The 20,713-nt window shown below is 41.1% G+C and overlaps 1 protein-coding gene across 3 annotated transcripts in view; it reads left to right on the top strand.

Moving 5' to 3' along the window:
* Positions 1–20,713, top strand: part of MPPED1 (metallophosphoesterase domain containing 1) — a 73,398-nt gene that overhangs the window by 29,948 nt on the left and 22,737 nt on the right. For all 3 annotated transcript variants that reach the window (XM_027824215.3, XM_043538035.1, XM_037914845.2), the window contains exon 5: positions 4,454–4,679. In XM_027824215.3, the coding sequence (XP_027680016.1) occupies positions 4,454–4,679 (226 nt within the window). The remainder of the gene's footprint in view (positions 1–4,453; positions 4,680–20,713) is intronic.

Genomic DNA, 20,713 nt, shown 5'->3' with positions numbered 1-20,713 from the left:
GCTGTAGCTCACGAAAGCTCATGCTCAAATAAATTGGTTAGTCTCTAAGGTGCCACAAGTACTCCTTTTCTTTTTGCGAATACAGACTAACACGGCTGCTACTCTGAAATCTGTATCTGCAGTAAACTGAGCACTGTTGTGTAGTGAGCATGATAAGATCAAGGCAGAAAGGAACCACAGTAATAGAGTACCATATTCTGCAGCCCTGAGAATGGTCCAGTGCTTCTGTTTGTCGCAGATTATATCCACGTTCCTATGGATTCAACCCTAATCGATCAGATACAAATTAAGACCCTGATTTTTTCAAAGACTTATGCATGCACTTAAATTTACACCCTGTGAGTAGTCAGTATGACAAGTTAAGCATGTTCATAAGTCTTTGCAGGATCAGGATTTAAAGATTTTGTTAGAAGGTAACAAAAATGTGGGGAAAAAAACTGCCAAAAATCAGCTATTTTTGCTGTTTTCTAAACAATGGCCCTCTTAATTTAAGTGAAAAGAGGGTTTGAAGGGTGCCGGGGCAGTGGGGTGGAGATAAGCAGGGGAAATAGATTTAGCAAGTTCCAGCTTGGTATGAAATGAAAGAAAGAAAGAAAGCTGAGCTGCAAACTCATCAAAAACAGAGCTGTTAATTGAAAAGCTGACAGACCTGTAACTACAGCAGAGATTCTGGCCGCCACTATAATAAATGTAACTGTACGTTTAGAGTAATTTGCTAATTTGCCTAAGTAACACCCACAGACAGCAACATGACATAAATACATTAGCGGAAGCAACAACTATAACCAGCTCATACAGATTCTTGGCTAGTAGATGGATGGATCAGATGAGTTGGAAAAGAGTTAGAAAATAGAATAGAAATGGAATTGTTAACAAAACTATGGCATGCAATTTTCTTCAATATTTGTCAAAGGCAATGGTATTGCTGTATCATACTTGTGAATGCCTAGACATACTGTAATACTTATGTTACATTATCAGCCTGTGTGTGAATGTGATATATGGACATGTGTTAGACATTCTGCAGAATGTTAAGCGCTTCAGATTTGGAAATAAAAATATTTTAATTTAAAAAAATGCTTAAAATAACTAATTGACTCTCCAGCATTCATCAACTAAATGTACCAGAAAATCATAAATCAGAAAACTGTTTCTGCTAAGGAATCTGCCATTGGGGAATTGCATTTATGGTCCACAGGAAAGAATTGAATATTGGTATAATATTAACATAAAAACAGAGTACAAAACTTATTCTTAATGTTAGCTCAGCATTCCAAAATATACCAAAACTCAACATCCTGGTATCCTATTTTTAAATTTGCCCAAAGAAACAGGTGATACTAAGTGTAAATGCTGATTTTTCTTAAAAAAATAAAATAAAAATCCTATTGGTAATGGGCTATTGACTCAGAGCAGAAGTTCAATAGGACCATGCCATCAGTATGATGTGTAGCTGTGTTGGCTATGGGTGTTTGAACATGGTGAGCCTCCTCCGTATGTTTTCACTGCTATTTCCTGCACTAAGGAGCAAATCCTGCTCCCAGTACTGTGGTTATGGAAGGCTATGCTGCAGAACTGGTACAGCTCTGCTGTTCAGGCTTGAAGAGTCGGCACATAAGGTGCACATGCCATAGCTCTGTGGGACACCCAGCATATCACTATGAAGTAAGAATGTATCATCTCATAGGTGAGGGGATGATGGATCTGCCATTGGTCATCAGGTAGTGCACTGTTTCTGGTCATCTCCCTCTCCCTCCCTGCTGACATAGCTCAGAGGCTGGTATTGCAGCTATGGAGCAGCTTCGCTGTCAGTCCATGACCTGGAGGGGAAGAATCTTTCTATCCCTAATCTCTGAGGTGACGCTTTGTGTTCAGGAGTGGACTTGTGGCTAAGTGCTTGATTTCACCCAGTGCATCCACCCCACTTCAGTGCCTGTGTAGATAGGGCAAGCATATGGGATATGTTCTGCAGGGTACTCGTGTGCATTTGTGCTTACAGAGCACTCAGTGTCGCGTTATTTTCTAGCGCCTCTTCTGTGTTTTGCCAGCATCCTTATATTGCTGGTGTGATGGTGCTGCCTGTGGGAGCCAGCTGAGGTTACTCAGTCAGGGTGAATTGCAAACAGAACAGGGCAAACAAATCCCAAACGCTGGTGGAAATTCCAATACTTAGATTTACCAAGCCAGAACAAAACAGCTTCTATAGCACCTCCCTGGTTACTCAGAAGTCCAAATAATACAGTTCCCTTAAAGTACCCAGCCTCAAGCCTCCATCCAGACACACATGTCAAACATATGATGATAAATTCTGAAAATCTTATTTCATTATATAAAAGAAAAGATTCTCCTGACCCCAAAGGACCAAGCCCCAGACCCAGGTCAAATAATAACTTAGATCTTACCCCAAATACACGCTTATAGTCAATTCTTATTGACTAAACTAAAATTTATGAAAAAAGAAAAGAGAGGGTGTGTGTTGGTTAAAAGATCAATGTACATACAGACTTGAGTTCAATTCTTGAGGTTCAGAGACATAGCAGAGATGAGCTTGTAGTTGCCAAAAGTCCTTTTAGAAATAGTCCATAGGTGACAGTTTAATGTCCATATTCAGGGTGACTCCAGTCAGTGACTGGGGATCTCAATCCTTATGGCTTAAGGTTTCCCCCTCTTGAAACCCAAAGCAGATTTGAGATGAAGAAGGATCGTGTCCCAAGGTTTTTATACATTTCCAGCAGCCTTTTGGCCTTAGAATACAGTAGGCTTGACTTTCCTTCTTCCAAACATCATGGCAATTAGCGCAGGATAATTTATCCATTAAACAGTTCGGATACAGCTTATCACAACCTTCAAAGAGACATAGACAATAATAAGTCCCATAAAGAAAAGGAGTACTTGTGGCACCTTAGAGACTAACAAATTTATTTGAGCATGTAGCTCACGAAAGCTTACGCTCAAATAAATTTGTTAGTCTCTAAGGTGCCACAAGTACTCCTTTTCTTTTTGCGAATACAGACTAACACGGCTGCTACTCTGAAATAAATTCCATGTGGATGCATTTTATTCTCAGTCCTACCCAAGCCAACTTTTATGCCACTTTATTTAGACGTGGTGATTTGTATCACCCGTTACTCTTGGTCTGAACTGGGCTCAGAGTTATCAGTGAAGTTTTATATAATGTTACCTTGTCAGATTTTTTTGGGGATTAAAAACCACTAGGTTTCTGTGGATTTAGTTAACTACCATGCATTTGCAGTGAAGTCATTCTCCCCCCCCCCAACCCCAAACTACCTTCACTAGTAGAAAAGCAATGTTAGGTCCTGCCCATATTCTGGCTGGAAGCAGCCTTATTCAGTGTTTTCCTCTTCCTTATGTATCTTTTAGTCTCCTCTCTGTCCTCTGTAGACACGTTCCAAAGGTTTGTGTTAGGGTCCCTGAGGTGATCCTTGCTTTCAAGTACAGGGTCCAGCTGATAATCACTTGGAGTCAGGTAGGAATTTTTCTGTTGTAGTGCGGCTGCTCAGGAGTGTTTGTGTGAGAGAGAGTTTGTGGGCACAGGAATTAGGGGTTCTTGCTGTCCTGTGGTATATGCTGTAAGGATCAACACTCAGAGCTAGTTGCAGAGGATAATATTGAACACTCTTCACTGTGTATGAGGAGTTCATTGCTTTGACTGATACCTTGTTAGCATTCTTCATTTGCAAGCACTCACAAAATTTTCCTAGTAGGCAGAAGTTTTCTACGTTACATTGATCTTAGCTTTTTGCAATTTTATTGTTGCAGCTTTGAGGGCAAGTGTCCCCCTTGTGTTTGTTTCAACCCCTTTCCCAAAACTTGGACAGAGGTTTGAAAATGGGTAGGGCTAAAAGCTATGGGGGAAGGCAAATCAGGCACAGATACAAAGGATCCCAATAGGTAAGCCTGAGCCCTATCTTGGTTGAAGGTTTGGCTTCTGGATTGTGGCAAAGGTGGTCTATTAGTCTGGCAGAAGCTTTGGACATGTAAGGCCTGTTTACCATGAAATGATATTTAAGCACTAGCAGGTTGCAGGAAATTTAGAGGTGGTGTTTTTTTAATAAGGATTATGATCAGTGGCTTTTATACCCAAACACTTGTCTGAGAGTTTTATTGTCATCATGACAAGTGGAAGCTGTAACCAATGGTAAGTAAATACCGTGCATAGGTGTGCATAATTTTTAAAAAATATTAAATAGTTAAGGCAGAGTCATCACACTACTTCCATGTATATTAAGAGTCAAATTCTGCTATTGGAAAGGTGCATGTCACTACCATTGAAGTCAATGGTAGCTATGTTCACACATCTCAGGGCAGAATTTGGTTGTTTCAGATGTGTAAGAATGTTGTGTGGTACTGTTTTGTGTGTGTTTGTTTCTTTTATTCAGTTTTCAGAAACTGAAATATAACTGAGGTTTGTTGTTGTTTTTCACTATTTTAGGTAGCCTGCCATATGAATACAAGATTGTGATAGCAGGAAATCATGAATTGACCTTTGACCAAGAGTTCATGGCAGACTTAATCAAGCAGGACTTTTACTATTTTCCCTCTGTGTCTAAGCTGAAACCAGAGAGCTATGAAAATGTGCAGTCTCTTCTAACAAATTGCATCTATCTTCAAGACTCTGAAGTGACGGTGAGGGGGTTCAGAATATATGGCTCTCCTTGGTAAGCAGCTCTTTAACATAAATAAATAAAATTATAGCATTGATTACTACCACACCAGCCATTTCATGCCCTTCAGTCATATTTGGATTAGTGTGTGAATAAAAGAGTAATATTCAGTTTTATAAACTTTTTTATTTTTTTGTAGCTCATCTTTCCTTTGGCAAAATATCTGACTATAAGAGTATGTGGATCATTAAATCAATGAGACAAAGATAAGATAATGTATCCTTTAGACACTCATTCGAGAGCGAGCCATTTAAATATTCCATATAGCTTTAACTTGGTATGTGGAAAGAATATACAATTTAACAAGTTTACATTATTACAGTTTAATTTGAGTGCATTGCAAATATGTCTTTTGAGTTTTTCCTTTGATATTGAAAGCTCACTATTTTAGATATATTGTCATTCAGTGAAGAGAAAATATATTATTTCTCTTTCTCTCTCTCTTAGTTTACTATGAGTTGCTATCCCTCAGAATGTTATTTTCTTTTATATATTAATACCCTTCATCAAGATGCAGTTTAGTTTCTGGAATAATGTTGGCTTTTATAGTAACCCATCAGTGGCTAACCAGTACTTCAGTTTTCCCTCTGCTGTACCCTCTGAGGCCACTTGGAACTTTTTTGTGATAAAAAGGAGAAAACTCTGGTCCAGTGGCTTCCAAAGGACTGGACCTTACCACTTCATCTAAAGAAGAAATTCTCCATTGGGTTGCAGGCTGAACTCTACAGGGGGTCCCTCTGTGTCTCATTGGTGGATAAGTAAAATGAAGTTTGCTCTTCTGTTACTGAAGTTGTAAATCTGGTACATTTCATGAACACTGTATGCATATTTAAAGGAAATTAATATTCTATTTTAAAAGGTAGGTTTTCAGGGAATATATTTTCTTCCTTTTGAAACCACATCAGGCTGGAATGTAGCAAACAAGTTGTCAGACCTGATGCATATACCCAGTGTGGATTCTCACAGTGTGAATAAACTGTGAAATCTATTGGAAACTTTTTTTTAATGAAAATTGGCATTTTCCCATTTGGTTGCTTGAGCTGGGTGTTAATTTTTCCCAAGCTTATTATTCTACATTTATCTATATTAAAATCTCATCCCACTTAAATACGCCCATCTCTCTCAGCTTTCCAGATATTTCTTTATTTTCAACCTACCTACCTGCTGTGTTGAAGCTTAATTTAATCCTGTGTCTGCTGTACATTCAATCAATGTACAATTTACTTTGTTTTCTAAATTATTCAGAAAGATATAAAATTATTCAGTCACAATGTAAAATTTTGGAGTATGCCACTTGCCACCTCTTCCCAGTTTGATATTTAAGTTTAAGTACAGTAACTACGCTCTGTTTTCAGTGTGGCTGGCAATTTAGTATTTTCACTACAATAATCCTAATCAGTCACATATTTCCAAAGTGAGTATTAATTTTTCAGCAATAATGTACTAAAAGTCTCATTAAAAGACATATATATTTAAATTTAATTTATTTATGAAATAACTAAGTAGAGGCTCAAGGAAACCATTTGAACTTCCTGTACCTATGCAAATCTGTGAAAGTTTCCTAGGGACATCTTTGCCTACCCACAAACATGAAATGTTACAGTTAAATTAAATCTATTGTTTTCATTTGTCCACTAAACCTGTAATTTTGCTCAATTTCTGTGTGCTATCAGGTTTGTCTGGCTTGACTTGTTCTTTACGAATCTGTGGTGCTTCCCATTCATTCTGTTACTCTCTTCTAAGTACTTATGTACTAATTTATTCTAAAGATAGTTCTGAATTGTAGTGTTAGAACTGGATCAAAACTTCCTCATTGTTTGACAGTGTTGAGATTCAAGGAGTTGGTTCAGCTAAAGGATAAGCTGGCAAAATTTAACTGAAGATCTGTGCTGCCTTATACAAAAGGTCAGAGTTTCCTGGTGGTGGAATTTCAGCCAGGAGGCTGGGTTACAGTGGGGCAAAGTGACCACAACCTCATTTTTGGGGACATGACAAAAATTCAGAGCAACAGAGCATCAGCAATTGGTGTTGCTGCCCAAAATGGGGCATAGTCCATGTGCCTAGGAGTCCTCTGATTCAATACCTGTCTGGAGACTAGTGGTGCAAGTAGATTTTAACTCTTACCGGTACAGTACCGACCCCCCGACCCTGACCCCCCCGTAGCGGCTGCTCCACTCCAGGAGAGCAGGGGTTAAAAGCAGCCCTTGGAGAGGGCTGTGGCTGGGACCCAATTAGAAAAGGGATTAAGAGCAGCTGAGGGAGGCTGGCTGGCTAGTTGTCCCCATGTGTGGCCAGCTCCATCAGGGCACAGCTGGCCCTGATAAAAGGGCGGTGAGCCACGAGAAGGGAGTCTCACTCCAGTCGTGGAGTGGGAAGGACCTAGCTGCCTAGGAGCACAGGTTGCCTGAAGCAGAGCAGTGCTGGAGAAGGGAAAGAAGAACTGGGGAGCTCCAGCCTGGCAACTCCCCAGGCTGAGGCCTTGTTAAAGGCCTAAGGAGGCACTGGGGCTGCAGAGGCAGCTGGTCCAACCCCCTTGCCAGTGATGAGTGGCCATCACAGACTGCAGTTTGCCCCAGGGAAAGCGGGCTAGCTGATGACTGGCAGTAGCCACTGAGGCAAGGAGCCAGTGCCCTGCACCGGCAGCTCCTCCGGCGCAGCTGTACCATCCCCAGCCCTGTCCTCTGGCGGGGCTGTACAGACAGGAGACACAGCTGCGTAGAAGGGCTGGGGGTGGTACAGCTGCGCCAGAGGAGCTGCTGGCCTGAGGTGCTGACTCCTGGGAGTGGCAGCCCCACATTCTGCTCCTTTCACCGCTACAGTTCTTGGAAAAGCCCTACAGTTCAGCGGATACCAATTTCTATCCATGGATATCCGCATCCACGGATAAATTTGTATCCGCACAGGGCTATACAATTCAGTCTTGAAAATGTGTCTTAATGGTATGGCGTACTTGACTGTACCAGCTTACTTGCAGCACTGCTGGAGACTCTCCCACTGTAAGAGTGTCCATGGAATTGTGATGGGAATTAAAGCTGCCCTCCCACACCCCGCACTGCCTCGTTCCCATAGGAGTGACTCTCCCCTGGGAGCAAGGAGCTTTGCTGGCAAGGTGCTTCTTCTGTTGTAATATAAGCCTCACTGCACTAACTGCTGAATTAGACCCAATGTCTTGCTTATGTTGTTTCAGCTGAACATTGTTTATTTGTTTGTTTGTTTTATGGAATGCTAATTACAGTTTCCATGCTGATATTCCAGTCAGTTAAAACTCACTCTTGATTACGCAACCAGAATGGCACATTCGGTAGAAACTAAACCAAACCAACCCCACAATAAGCAGAGAAGCAGTGTGAGTTAAACTTGAACCATGTGTCTGGATTTCAAAAGTGATGAATTATTTAATGAGTAATAATTATGAATGTTAGTTAACTTTTAACTATTTTATTCCTATTTTTAAACTTTATGCATTCTGACCTGGAACCTTTGTCACAGACTTTCTGGGAAATTAATCTCAATCCCTTTATACAAAATAGGAATTATGATCTCAAAAGAATGATAGGAGGCTAGTGAAAGCTTTCCGTGGATTTTTTTCTTGCCTTGCACCACAATACTCCATGTTCCTGATAGTCCCCAAAGACCTCATTGTTACCTTAAAATAGTTCCTAAAACTTTCCCGCAGAGCTCAACAAGAAAGCTGAGCAGTTTCTTGCTGAGTCTCCTAATACACTTTCTTTCAATAATGCCAGCTCTTGAGATTATGTATATAAATTAGCTTTTAAAATGGTTTGGTTATCTCTCTCCCAATTAATGTTCCCATGTGCTGGTTAGGGATATATGTTGTCTAATTCTGAAAAACCCTCACAAGAAATCTTTATCAGTTGTTATTCTGAATATAGATGGACTAAATTACTCGTTTTTCATTCTACTTAATCTAATTGAAGGAGGCATTGCCTAGTGGTTAGAAGTGGGACTGAGTGTCAGTACTCTCCTGGGTTTCTGTTCCTGGCTCTATCACTGACCCTGTGCCTCCATTAGAACTAATCTAAAAATGAGTATAAATCACAGCGACCATACATCTCTGAGGTAGGTGAGGCTAATTCATGTTTGCAAAGTACTTGGAGAACCTCAGATGTAAGGTGCTAGAGAAATGCAGTTTTTGTTGTTGTTGTTTACATTATACATATCCTCCAGTGTACAAGTTGAAGTTGTTTTAGTTACAAAGTAAAGCAAGAAAGGTGGATTGGTTTGTTTATCTTGCTTGTCTCCCAAAGCCTTTCAGCCGGTACCGCTTGTGGGTGGTTAATATTTTTAGTTGCACTTGTGTACTATCATCATCTGACCTCCAATATAATCTAAAAGACGATCACTTTGTCTAATTACAAAGAAAGTAAAACACTATCCTGCTCTCCTCAAAATTAGTGACAAAACTCCCATTGACTTCAAGGTGCAAGATTGGGTTCTTAATCACTAACCCAAAATTTTAACACCCTTTGATATTCGATTATTGTGAATTATATTTAACAGGAAACAACATCTTGAAACAGATCATGATGTAAAGTACAATAGTTACCATTAAAAAGTCAACATTTACCACACACTGATAATCTCAGAATAGGTAATAAGTGTGTGTCAGATGCGGCTGGATATTGTTGACTTTTAAAAGGCTAGCATCAGAGATGTGAAAAAAGATTTTGCTTCTAACTTTAGTTAGAAAGTATTGCAAATCAGTAAATTTCAGAGTTATAAGATAGTATACGTTCCATAGTTTAAACTTTCTCAAAATAGCCAGAAATAAACTAATTGCTAAATTAACCCAAATTGTTTAAGTATAAAACCTATGTGGTGATAGTTATGATTTCTGAAACTTTCAAAGGATGAAGCAGTTTTTTCAATGTTTTATTTTTATGTTTTTATTTAAGGACCCCAATTATGGGTCTAGACCTCATTGTGCAAGGCCCTATACAATCTTTAACGAAAAAATCCCTGCCCCAGAGACCTTGTGATTTTTGTGTCAGATAGGATACAGCAGGTGAACAACACAGATAAATGGGTTGGAGAAACTGGGATGAGATAACAATAAAATAGTTTAGCATAAAAGCAGAAGGTCTTCCTTGCATCATCAAACTGGAGTTCTCCTGAGTGTTACTCCTAGGAGGGCATTGCCCACTGAAACATATAACAGACCCAATCGCTGAATGGGTACATTGAAACAATGAATCCTATTAAGAGCTATCTTAGAAAAGTGTGTGTGTGTGTCAGATCATAGATTACATATAAAAAATGTACTGTAAGATGCTGGCTTGTCCCCAGCACACAAAGGACCGTCTGCCACAGCCGGAGGCTCTTTTGCAGGCAGTTTTATTTCTCAAACATACACAAAAACCTGTGGAACGTAGTTCCTCAGCCCACTGTGGGCTGTGGCTCCCTGATGATTTTTTCCCTTTACCTCTCTCAATTTCTCATGTTTCAGGGCCCATGACAGGGTTAAATGAGCCTACCCTCCCAGGGCTCTGTCCCTGGATCCCCTTTCCCCCAGCAGGTTCCTACTGCCTCTTCTCCCAGGGCACTCTGCCAGCCACTCTCAGGGAATTTCCTGCTGTTCCTGCTCCCACTACCTGGCCTCCTGGCTTCTAGCCTGTCTCCACAGTGTCAAGGAACAGACAACAAGAGCTCCAGGTCATGTATCTCTGCCCCTTTCCTGACTGCATCTCAGGCCTGACTCACCCATGCTCTGCCCAGGTGCCTTCTCTTATATGTGGGGGTCAGCTGACCAGTCCTAGATGCACTGGCCACTTCCCTCTTAAAGGGCTGGTGCCACCCTGTGACACTTACACTAAAAGAATATTAATTGTGCAAAGGCAAGTGCTCAAGTATTAGGAAATTCCAAAATTAAGGTGGCCTGAGCAACCTGTATTCAACCCATTGTGTATATGCATTGTGTACTCCTGGGGGAATTCTGCGCCCACTGCAAATGCGCAGAATTCAAGTCCCCCACAATTCTTTTTTTTCTGCAGAAAATACATTCTTCCCAAGAGATGCTGCAGTTATATACCTTTTGCCCAACAGGGGCTGCCAGCTCACTGGCAGTAGTAACCAGCGGTCAGCTCTGTTACTCACAGCACCCTGCCTATGGGGCCAAGTTAGGAGGCACGGGATGGGGAAGGACAGACAGAGCAGGTCACATGGAACTGCTGGGGGTCTCACAGACTGGGGTTCAGAAGGGCTAGTCGGGGGGACAGACTGGTGCAGGGGCTGAATGGGAACAAGGGTGCAAGGCCATAGGGGGGCAGGAGGTAGCTGAATGGGGTGCAGGGATACATGGGGATTGAGGTGGTGCAGGGCTGCCTGAAGGTAGGGGGGTGGTGAGTGGGGGGTGCAGGGACACATGGGGACGGGGCAGATGTGCCTGACTGAATGGGAGAGGCTAGGGGTCATCCAGGATCTGCACGGGGGAGGCTCCCCAACTCCTGAACAATCCCTCCTCCCCCCAAAAAAATGTGTTCCATACTTCTCCCAACAACCCTCCAGGTTCACTCCCAGGCTCCTTCCCAGAAATTATTTCCCTCTCCCTCAGCTCCTCCATTACCCCTGACTCCCCCAAGCCTTTGCATTGCTTCTGAGGGATGTGGGAAATAAGTTTCTGTTAGGGCTATCAAGTGGTTAAAAAAATTAATTGCACTGTTAAACAATAATAGAATACCATTTAGTTAAATATTTTTGGATGTTTTCTACATTTTTAAATATATTGATTTCAAATACAACACAGAATACAAAATGTACAGTGCTCACTTTATATTTATTTTTGATAACAAGAATTTGCACTGTAAAAAACAAAAGAAATAGTATTTTTCAATTCTCCTAACACAAGTAATGTAGTGCAATCTCTATCATGAAAGTTGAACTTACAAATGTAGAATTATGTACAAAAAATAACTGCATTCAAAAATAAAACAATGTAAAAATTTAGAACCTACAAGTCCACTCCGTCCTACTTCAGCCAATTGGTCAGAGAAACAAATTTAATTACTATTTGCAGGAGATAATACTGACCGCTTCTTGTTTACAAGCTCACCTGAAAGTGAGAACAGGTGTTCACGTGGCACTGTTGTAGCTGGCGTCACAAGATATTTACGTGCCAGTTGTGCTAAAGATTCGTATGTCCCTTCATGCTTCAACCACCATTCCAGGGGACATGTGTCCATGCTGATGATGGGTTCTACTGGATAACAATCCAAAGCAGAGCGGACCGATGCATGTTCATTTTCATTATCGGAGTCAGATGCCACCAGCAGAAGGTTGTTGGGTTTTTTTGGTGGTTCAGGTTCTGTCATTTCCCCATCGGACTGTTGCTCTTTTAAGACTTCTGAAAGCATGCTCCACACCTCGTCCCTCTCAGATTTTGGAAGGCACTTCAGATTCTTAAACCTTGGGTTGAGTGCTGTAGCTATTTTTAGAAATCTCACATTGGTACCTTCTTTGCATTTTGTCATATCTGCTGTGAAAGTGTTCTTAAAATGAACAACATATGCTGGGTCATCATCCAAGACTGCTATAACATGAAATATATGGCAGAGTGTGGGTAAAACAGAGCAGGAGACATACAATTCTCCCCACAAGGAGTTCAGTCACAAATTTAATTAACACATTTTTTTTAACGAGCATCATCAGCATGGAAGCATGTCCTCAGGAATGGTGGCTGAAGTATGAAGGGCCATATGAATGTTTAGCATATTTGGCATGTAAATACCTTGCAATGCCGGCTACAAAAGTGCCGGGCAAAGTCCTGTTCTCATTTTCAGGTGACATTGTAAATAAGAAGCAGGCAGCATTATCTCCCGTAAAAGTAAACAAACTTGTCTGTCTTAGAAATTGGCTGAACAAGAAGTAGGACTGAGTGGACTTGTAGGCTCTGAAGTTTTACATTGTTTTGGTTTTGAGTGCAGTTATGCAACAACAAAAAATCTACATTTGTAAATTACACTTTCATGATAAAGAGTGCACTACAGTACTTGTATGAGATGAATTGAAAAACACTATCTTATTTTTATAGTGCAAATATTTGTAATCAAAAATAATAATATAAAGTGAGCACTGTACACTTTGTATTGTGTATTGTAATAAAAATCAGTATATTTGAAAATGTAGAGAAACATCCAAAAATATTTAATAAATTTCAGTTGGTATTCTATTCTTTAACAGAGCGATTAATCACAATTAATTCTTTTGAGTTAATCACGTGAGTTAACTGCAATTAATCGACAGCCCTAGTTTCTGGTATTGTAGTTTAAATGAATTATTACTCAAAGCTCTGTATTAATATGCCAAGTAAGGAAGCTATTTGTCAAAAAACAGTTCCTGACTCTTTTTTGTTGTCTGTATTGTTACAGACATACTTACTGACAGGTATTTTGAAATAAATTACCGAAATAATTGAAACAGGCGTGATTATACTGTGTTATTTTGACAAATATGCAGAATTTTGGAGAATTTAAAAATACTGTGTGCACAATTTATAATTTTTTGGTGCAGAATTTGTGATTTTTATTTGGCAAAGAATTCCCCCAGGAGTAATTATGATGCCATCTTTAATTAGATGATCGCATACTATTTTTTTTTCTAGAGAGCCCCAGCTTCATTCAGTGCACAGGATAGCTGATGATCACTGAGTGAAGTAGCTGTTTGGTATTTCTTTATATCCTCATCATTCCTGAGATTTGTGGCCCCTGCCTTATTTACCACACACCAAACAAACTCAACATTGAAAACAGAATTTACTGGGTGTTCCTATGGCATTTGTCGCTGTAGCATCTGAGTGTTTCAGAATCGTTGATTAATTTCTCTTCACAATGCCTTATATATACCCCATTTTTTGAGAGAAATTAAGGCCAAATTTTTCAAAAATGTCCACTAATTTCTGGTGCCTCAGTGATCAGGCATCCAACTTGAGACACTTAGGGTCTGATTGTTAAGAATACCTTTTTTATATATAATATATATATGAACAAAGCTGTTTTACAGACATTAATTAATCCTCAGAATACCCTTGAGAGGTTGGTGTGTATGTACTATGTCCTTTTAACAGGAAGGGGAAACTGGTTTGTGCTGGGCTGGTATAAGGGGGAGCAGAGGCCTCCACCTGCATGGCCACTTTGTCAGTATCATCCTCTTACCCGATATGATTCTTAAGTGGTGAGGAGGCCTTCCACTGGGTCTCATATCAGGAAAACGTTGCCCTTACTGTGTTTACTTGGATGAATTGCCTTGTCTCCGCTACAGAAGCACCATGTGAAAATAAACAGCTCCACTGGTGACTGCAGGTTTTCATATCAACATGAACAAATCTTGATCTACCCTGGCGTGTGTGATCTTGTATGTTGTTGTAGCTGCTTCTCTACTGTACAGGATTGCAATGGTGTGAGAGTGTCATGTGTCTTGAGCTACATAGACCATAAATAAGGCTATGATTTAGTCACGGGTATTTTTAGTAAAAGTCATAGACAAGTCATGGGCAATAAACAAAAATTCACGGCCGTGACCTGTCCATGACTTATACCAAAAATACCTGATTAAATCTTGGGGAGCGAAGGAGCGCTGGAGGACCATGGGGGGGCAGGGAGCTGCTGCTGAGAGGGGGTGGTCCGAGGGGGCCACTGCTGGGGGCAGGGTGCCCGGGGACGGCAGACCAGGGTCATAGACAGCAGCTGCTGTGGCTGGCCTGGGGACTACTGCCCGGGTCTGCTCCGGCCAGCTGGCTGGGGACCACTGCCTGGGGCTGCGGACTGCAGCTGCTCCAGCCACCCTTGGACCGCTGCTGTGGGCTGCTGGTGCAGCGGCTGGTGTGGCTGTCCTGGGGGCCACCTGAGCAGCTGGCCCCAGAGCCAGCTGCTGGGGCAGCTGTGTGGTCAGCTACCCTGGCCCTTGCAGAAGTCACGGAGGTCACAGAAAGTCATGGAATCCGTGACTTCCGTGACAGATACAGAGCCCTAACTATAAACAGAGTTTCTTGTTTTTATAAGAGATTTCCTCTCTCTTCAGTGCCATCCCTTCCCTTAAAAATGTGCCTATCCCTTGCAGAATACTTGTAATTTAGTTAAAGGTGCTTTTGTGGATTATATGGTGGTTTTTCCTTGAGAACACAATGGATGAGCACACCGTTCTCTGTTCATGTATTGTATAATTAGTGGGTGAGTAGCATCAGGCTGGAGATTGCCTGAATCAGTAATAATAGAATCAAAGACTCACAGAAATGTAGGGCTGGAAGGGACTCAGGAGGTTCTCTAGTCCTTCCTCTCTGTGCTGAGGCAGGATTAAGTATCCTAAAGGACCTCTTCCAGCCCTCTCTGTCTCTCTTGCTCTTTCTCAAATCAGAAGCCGTTTATAGATGAGAAGTGTTATGCCCATGCCCTCACTATTTCCACTACGCTGCCATTGCCACAACGCTGTGGTATAAAGCTTCCCCCTAGATTAAAACAATACTGTGTGCAGCCTAAGTGCGTGTTTCCCTCCTTTGGAAAACATAGGATTTGACTCACCTATCAGACCATTCATCACTGAGGTCCCACCTTTGGCAATGCTTGATCCATCAGAAGAGGAGAAATGTCAAAAAACAACAACACCAACCCATAAACTAACAGCCAACAATACCACAAGCACTAAAACCTCAGAATGTCCCAGATCAATTGTGCAATGCTGTAGATGGGTCATAAAGGAACATTTTTGTCCTCAACCCAGACATGCAGCGTGGCAGAAAAGAGTTCTGTATGGCTGGGTCAGGACACATTCCCCTGTGGAAAATGGGGGGGAAATTATTATTATTAAATGTGAGAGTTTCATTAGTCGGAATGAGATATTGCTCTGGATAGTCTGAAGCAGCCCTCAGCATGGGATTCTCCGCAGCACTGGTGACCTGAAGGCTGGATTTTTGCTTGCGTAGGAATTGTTTGCAGGGGGCTATCCTTGTGAAATGATTCCTCATTTTCCTTTTGGTGGCATTTACATTTTTCGAGTGTGTATTGTTCCCATTCCCTCCTGTATCCTTTTGTTCCAGGCCATCTGTAACTTCAGAAGCTTTCATTACCCCTGTGGGGAGGGTGGGAGGCGAAGGTTACTTTCCCCTAGGAAGTCCTTCACAAGCATTTGATCTGCAATGAGAGATGCCTATCCATTTTGGACTTCAATTTTTTATTCTCTCTCCCCCAAGCCTCTAATGCACGTTGCCTGGATAAGGCCGCACCAATTTTCAGGAAGCAACACAGCTCTTGTACAGTCTCCCACCAGTTCATGGGAAAGGGTTTTTGTTCTAGTAATGGGCATTCAGTGGCACATAAGTTAATAACCTGTAGGTCAAGTTCCTCTGCTGTGCTTAGTAAAGCCCAGGAGTGTGGTGTGACTGATCCCTGCCATAAAACAGAGCAGTCTTCAGGCTGCCTTACTTTATGTCAGCTGTCAGACTGGCACAAAAAACACCTTAACACAGGGGAAAATCTGGCCACTAATGATCAAAATCGCAACTCCACTTCAGTATTTGTAATGTTGAATTTGCAATTCTTGTCCTAGCTGTTACTGTTCCTCTTGATTCAATTTACCTATGATGTAATATTGAGAGCCAAGTCCTGCTTGGCTTATTCAGGCTAACTATTTATTCCATTGTAGTCCTGAGTTTGTAGCTCTGATTGTTGTGTGGGATTCTGCTACATTCATTCAGGGAGGGGAATGGTAACTTTGGTTATACAGTTAGTAATCGTTTAGGTAAAAATGGCAAAGTGTCAAATTAGTCCAGCTTGCTTTTGCTTCACACCCTTCTGCAACCTGAGTCTCCATTTCGGTGCCTTCTGTCTTTCCTCTCCACCTTACCAAACACAGTTGTCAAAGTTTTTCATTCCTCACTGGGCTCGGTCTCCAGCGGTAAAATAGTGTAACAAAGATTTATAGGTTCATTTCATGAGAGGGACGCACTTTCATTTTGCCAGTGATGAATCATCTAATGTTTGTTTTGCCAGGCCTTGTACAAATCTTTACAGTCACTGAGGTGCACATCAATTAAAATGAAATTGTATTAAAATCCAAGATTTACTCCATTTAACATACCATGTTAAATATTAGTCGTTTCCTCCTCCCTCTGTTGGGAGTATGGCTCACAGGTACAGCACCAGCAATATTAGACGGTAAATGTCAGACTCCTATTTCTAAAATTCAAACAAAATACTCAAATTGCTGTTCTGCCTCAAAGGGTCAGTCTACATTGCACCTGGAGCATGCCTGCCAGCCTGGGTAGACAGACACATGCGAGCCTGCTTGAGCTAATGGGCTAAAAATACCCGTGTGGATGTTGCAGCTTGGGGTAGCCACCTGAGTACAAGCCCACTTGACCACGTGGGTCCAAGCTTTGGGGGTGGGGGGACTAGCCCACACCACCACCTATCCACATGGCTATATTTAGCTTGAGCGAAGCTGGGGTGTATCTGTCTACCTGGCTGGGAGGCACGGTCCCAGCTGAGGCACAGACACACACAAAGTGATCTGAGAAAACCTCTTTCCTGTATTTCTTTATGTTCTGTCTCTGCCACCCACACCCATGCATAAATGGGCTCTCCATCCTGTGGACTGGGGCAGAATGGCACAGAAGCTGCTATACAAAAAAAGGAGATTTTCATCTTATGTTACATCTCCCTTCCCCACCTTCAGTTCTTCAGCAGTTTAGAACAGGGGTAATCAGAGCAGAATTACCTCTGTACTGTTACCTTAAGCAAAAAGAAAATTGCAATTTAAAATTCCTGCAGATCTCAGTTTAATTAGGTTTTTAAGCTAGTTGCATGTTTTAATGTGTAGCTCTGGCAGTGCCTGTTACAGGATGCTGGGTTTTGATAGCTCAAATATTTTTTTTTAAAAGATGAATGTTCTGTGTTGTTAAAAGCCATGGGATTGGAGCAGTTTCTTAACCAATCCATTGGAGGTATGCAATATAATGAGTAATTTAGGCAGACTGACATGCTTCTCCAGGAAAATGAAAATCATGAGTGTGAATAATAGACTCCCCTAGTTATTGAAAATTGAGGCATATCATATATACTGGTGTTTTGAGGAAAGGTTTGACATCTTAAGCCTGATACGGCTGTAGCATTATGGTGAGAATGCTGGAGATGTTTTATTTCAGGTGTTCAGTAAATGGAACATGTGACAGATGCATAAAGAATAGGAACATTTTTAGAAAAGAGAAAACAAAATTGATCATCCTGGTAAAAGATATTAATTATAGTCTGGGGCAAGTAAAACCAGGTTTAATTGCAGCTGTTCTCAGACTGGGTTCTGCAGACCCCTGGGGGTTTGCAAGGGTACTCCAGGGGGTCCACAAGTCATGTCCGGGGCTGCCAACTCCTCCCCCTCCCTCCCAGTGCCTCCTGCACACCGTTGAACAGCTGTTTAGCGGTGTGCGGGAAGTGGTGGGAGGGAGTGTAAGGAGCAGGGACAGGGTGTGCTCGGGAGAGGGGGCGGAAATAGGTGGGGAAGAGGAGGAGCAGGGGTGGGGTGGAAAGAGGTGGGGAGGGGAGGGCCTTGGGGGAAGCGGTGGAGTGGGGGCTGAGCACCCCCAGGAAAAATTAGAAGCTGGCTTGGAGGTTCATGAAAAATTTTAAATCAAAATTGGGGTCCTCAGGTTGCTAAAGTTTGAGAACTGCTGTTTTAATGGAATGCTGGAGTGATTTTTTTTTCCCTATTCTGTACTTATCAGAAACTATATTCCATTTTTGGAAAGTGCTGTTTCTAAAAATGCTTAAAACCATAACACTATAGTTTAATTTGCAACATCTGGAAGATCATACGAATGGTACTTCCTGCAAAAATGATTTTGATGAGCTATTAAATTCAGATGTTCAGGTTTTTTCATATTGAATAACACTTGAAATGTAAAAGATTCTCAAATGGCAGAAAGCAAGACTTGAGAAGTGCTTGTAGCTTGTATTTATAACTGTGTAAACTAACAAACAAGTTTTTGCTTGAATCTGTTTCTTTGGCTAACAGAATATTGCTTAAAATGAATTCATTTTGAGTAGCAAAACTTTTTGGAAAACATTTTCATGATATAACTTGGAAATGTAGGAAATACAGGACCTATCCTACAAAAACTATGCACATGAGTTCCTTAACTGATGTGAGTAGCTCCACTGAACTCAGGATAGGATCCTTAATTTGTACTGTAGTATTCAGTCAAGTGACTGATGTACAGTAGGAAAAATTGCTTTTATAGTGCTGGAAAAAGGAAGTAAAACAAAAATCTGAACTCCCATTACTCAAGATTAGTCTTCCATTACATGTTAAATGAACATAAGTCGGGTATTGGCATATAGTTTTGTTATACACTGTGATTGTATATGTGTAATACTGTACATACCATAGCTCACATATGTAATGGAGATAAATTGTAGAACCATATGATAAATCACTTTTATCATGCACTCTTGAGCACTTTAGCTGCACTCTGCCTACTATTATATTTCCCGCAGAATTTATTATAACAGTTCAAGCCTGTGGGAATACCTGCTGTTTATTTTTAATAAATATTTATTATGTGGGAATACCTGCCACAAAATATTTCCTCCCAAATAAGATTTCTCTCCAAAATTACATTAGTCCAAGGCCCAGGATGGGTAATTCTCAGTACAGGAACAGTGAAAAGAGTGAGTTAAACCACCTTGCAGATTACATACCCACATGTATCTGTATTATAGATAGGGATTGATGCTTCACTGTGCTGCACATTGTGGAGTCATTTACATATGTGCAAAGTGAGTTGAAATTGTTACAAATCTGAATGGTAGCATTTTATACCCACTTTACAGCTACAAATGACTGCACAAAGTGCAAGTCAGTGGAGAATTGTGTGTGTGTGTGTGTACATACTGTATATCTCTATATAGTTACATCATTTATAGTTATTTTCAGAGCATGTTTTGTGGGTGCTAAAATTATTTTGTTTATTGTAATATCTTTGTCCACATTGGGTAACTTTAATATTCTGTAAGATTTTTCTATGAATGAAATTTGCATTTCGTTACTACAGTACAAATATCTTCAGTTTTAATTAAATTTGAGGATAGTAGAAAATATCGTACCCTGATTTAATTAGTTTAGGGGGGAAATATCCTTTCTTGGATAATAATTGTTATTTGTATAGTGTATTTGGGCAAAGTAGTTCAATTTCAGTTCCTCAAAAGAAATAATTGACTCTTCAGATCTAGTAAACTAGTCCACTTTGGATTCAGCTAGTTTTTAATTTAAGACCGACAGAATAAGAGACCTGTAATTTCACTACAGGGAATGCTTCACTTTCACGCAGTTCATAAACCACAAGAGTGAAACAGCAATACCCAAGAGCAGTTTTCTCTTTTCTTTTTCACATTTACTTAAAAGTTTAATTTTGTGAGCAAGAGCTGATTAAGTGTTTTTATTTTTGCATTAACAAAAGAACTTCCATCTACCAATGGCCCATCTGCAGTCAGGTCTCCAGTCTCTGACAGCAGCTACTGCAGGATGTTTCAGAGGAAGATGTAAACCCCCCACATAATGCCAGCCTTAATCTACTGTGCTTTGTCTTTAGTTGGGAACAGTGGAGCCCTCTGGCAATATTCCAAGTAAGGAAAACACAAACAGAGAACTGGTTTGCAGACACACCACTCCTGGGAGCAGATCCTCAGCTGGTGTAAATTGTCTTAGCTCCATTGACTTTGATGGAGCTATAAAGATTTACCCTTGCTGAGGATTGCTTCTAATTCACCACCACCACTGCCTTGTTCCCAACAGCTTGTATACATCTCCTTAGATTCAGGCACAATAGATGCACACACTTGGTGACTAGATGGTAATTTTACAATCTGCCCTAAGTAGAAGGCAGCACTTAGCTGCACCACCGCATAAGCCCACCAAGGAACAAATTCTGATGCACCATATACCAATTCTTTCCCTGCCCCCCCTTGCTCTGCATGAGGGGAACGTTAGTCCACCCCTTCCTGTGGAGCCAATAAGCAGAGCAACAGTTC

The sequence above is a fragment of the Chelonia mydas genome, chromosome 1 (assembly GCF_015237465.2).
Source record: "Chelonia mydas isolate rCheMyd1 chromosome 1, rCheMyd1.pri.v2, whole genome shotgun sequence".
NCBI classification, from domain to species: domain Eukaryota; kingdom Metazoa; phylum Chordata; order Testudines; family Cheloniidae; genus Chelonia; species Chelonia mydas.
This window is presented reverse-complemented; position numbering and strand designations above follow the sequence as displayed.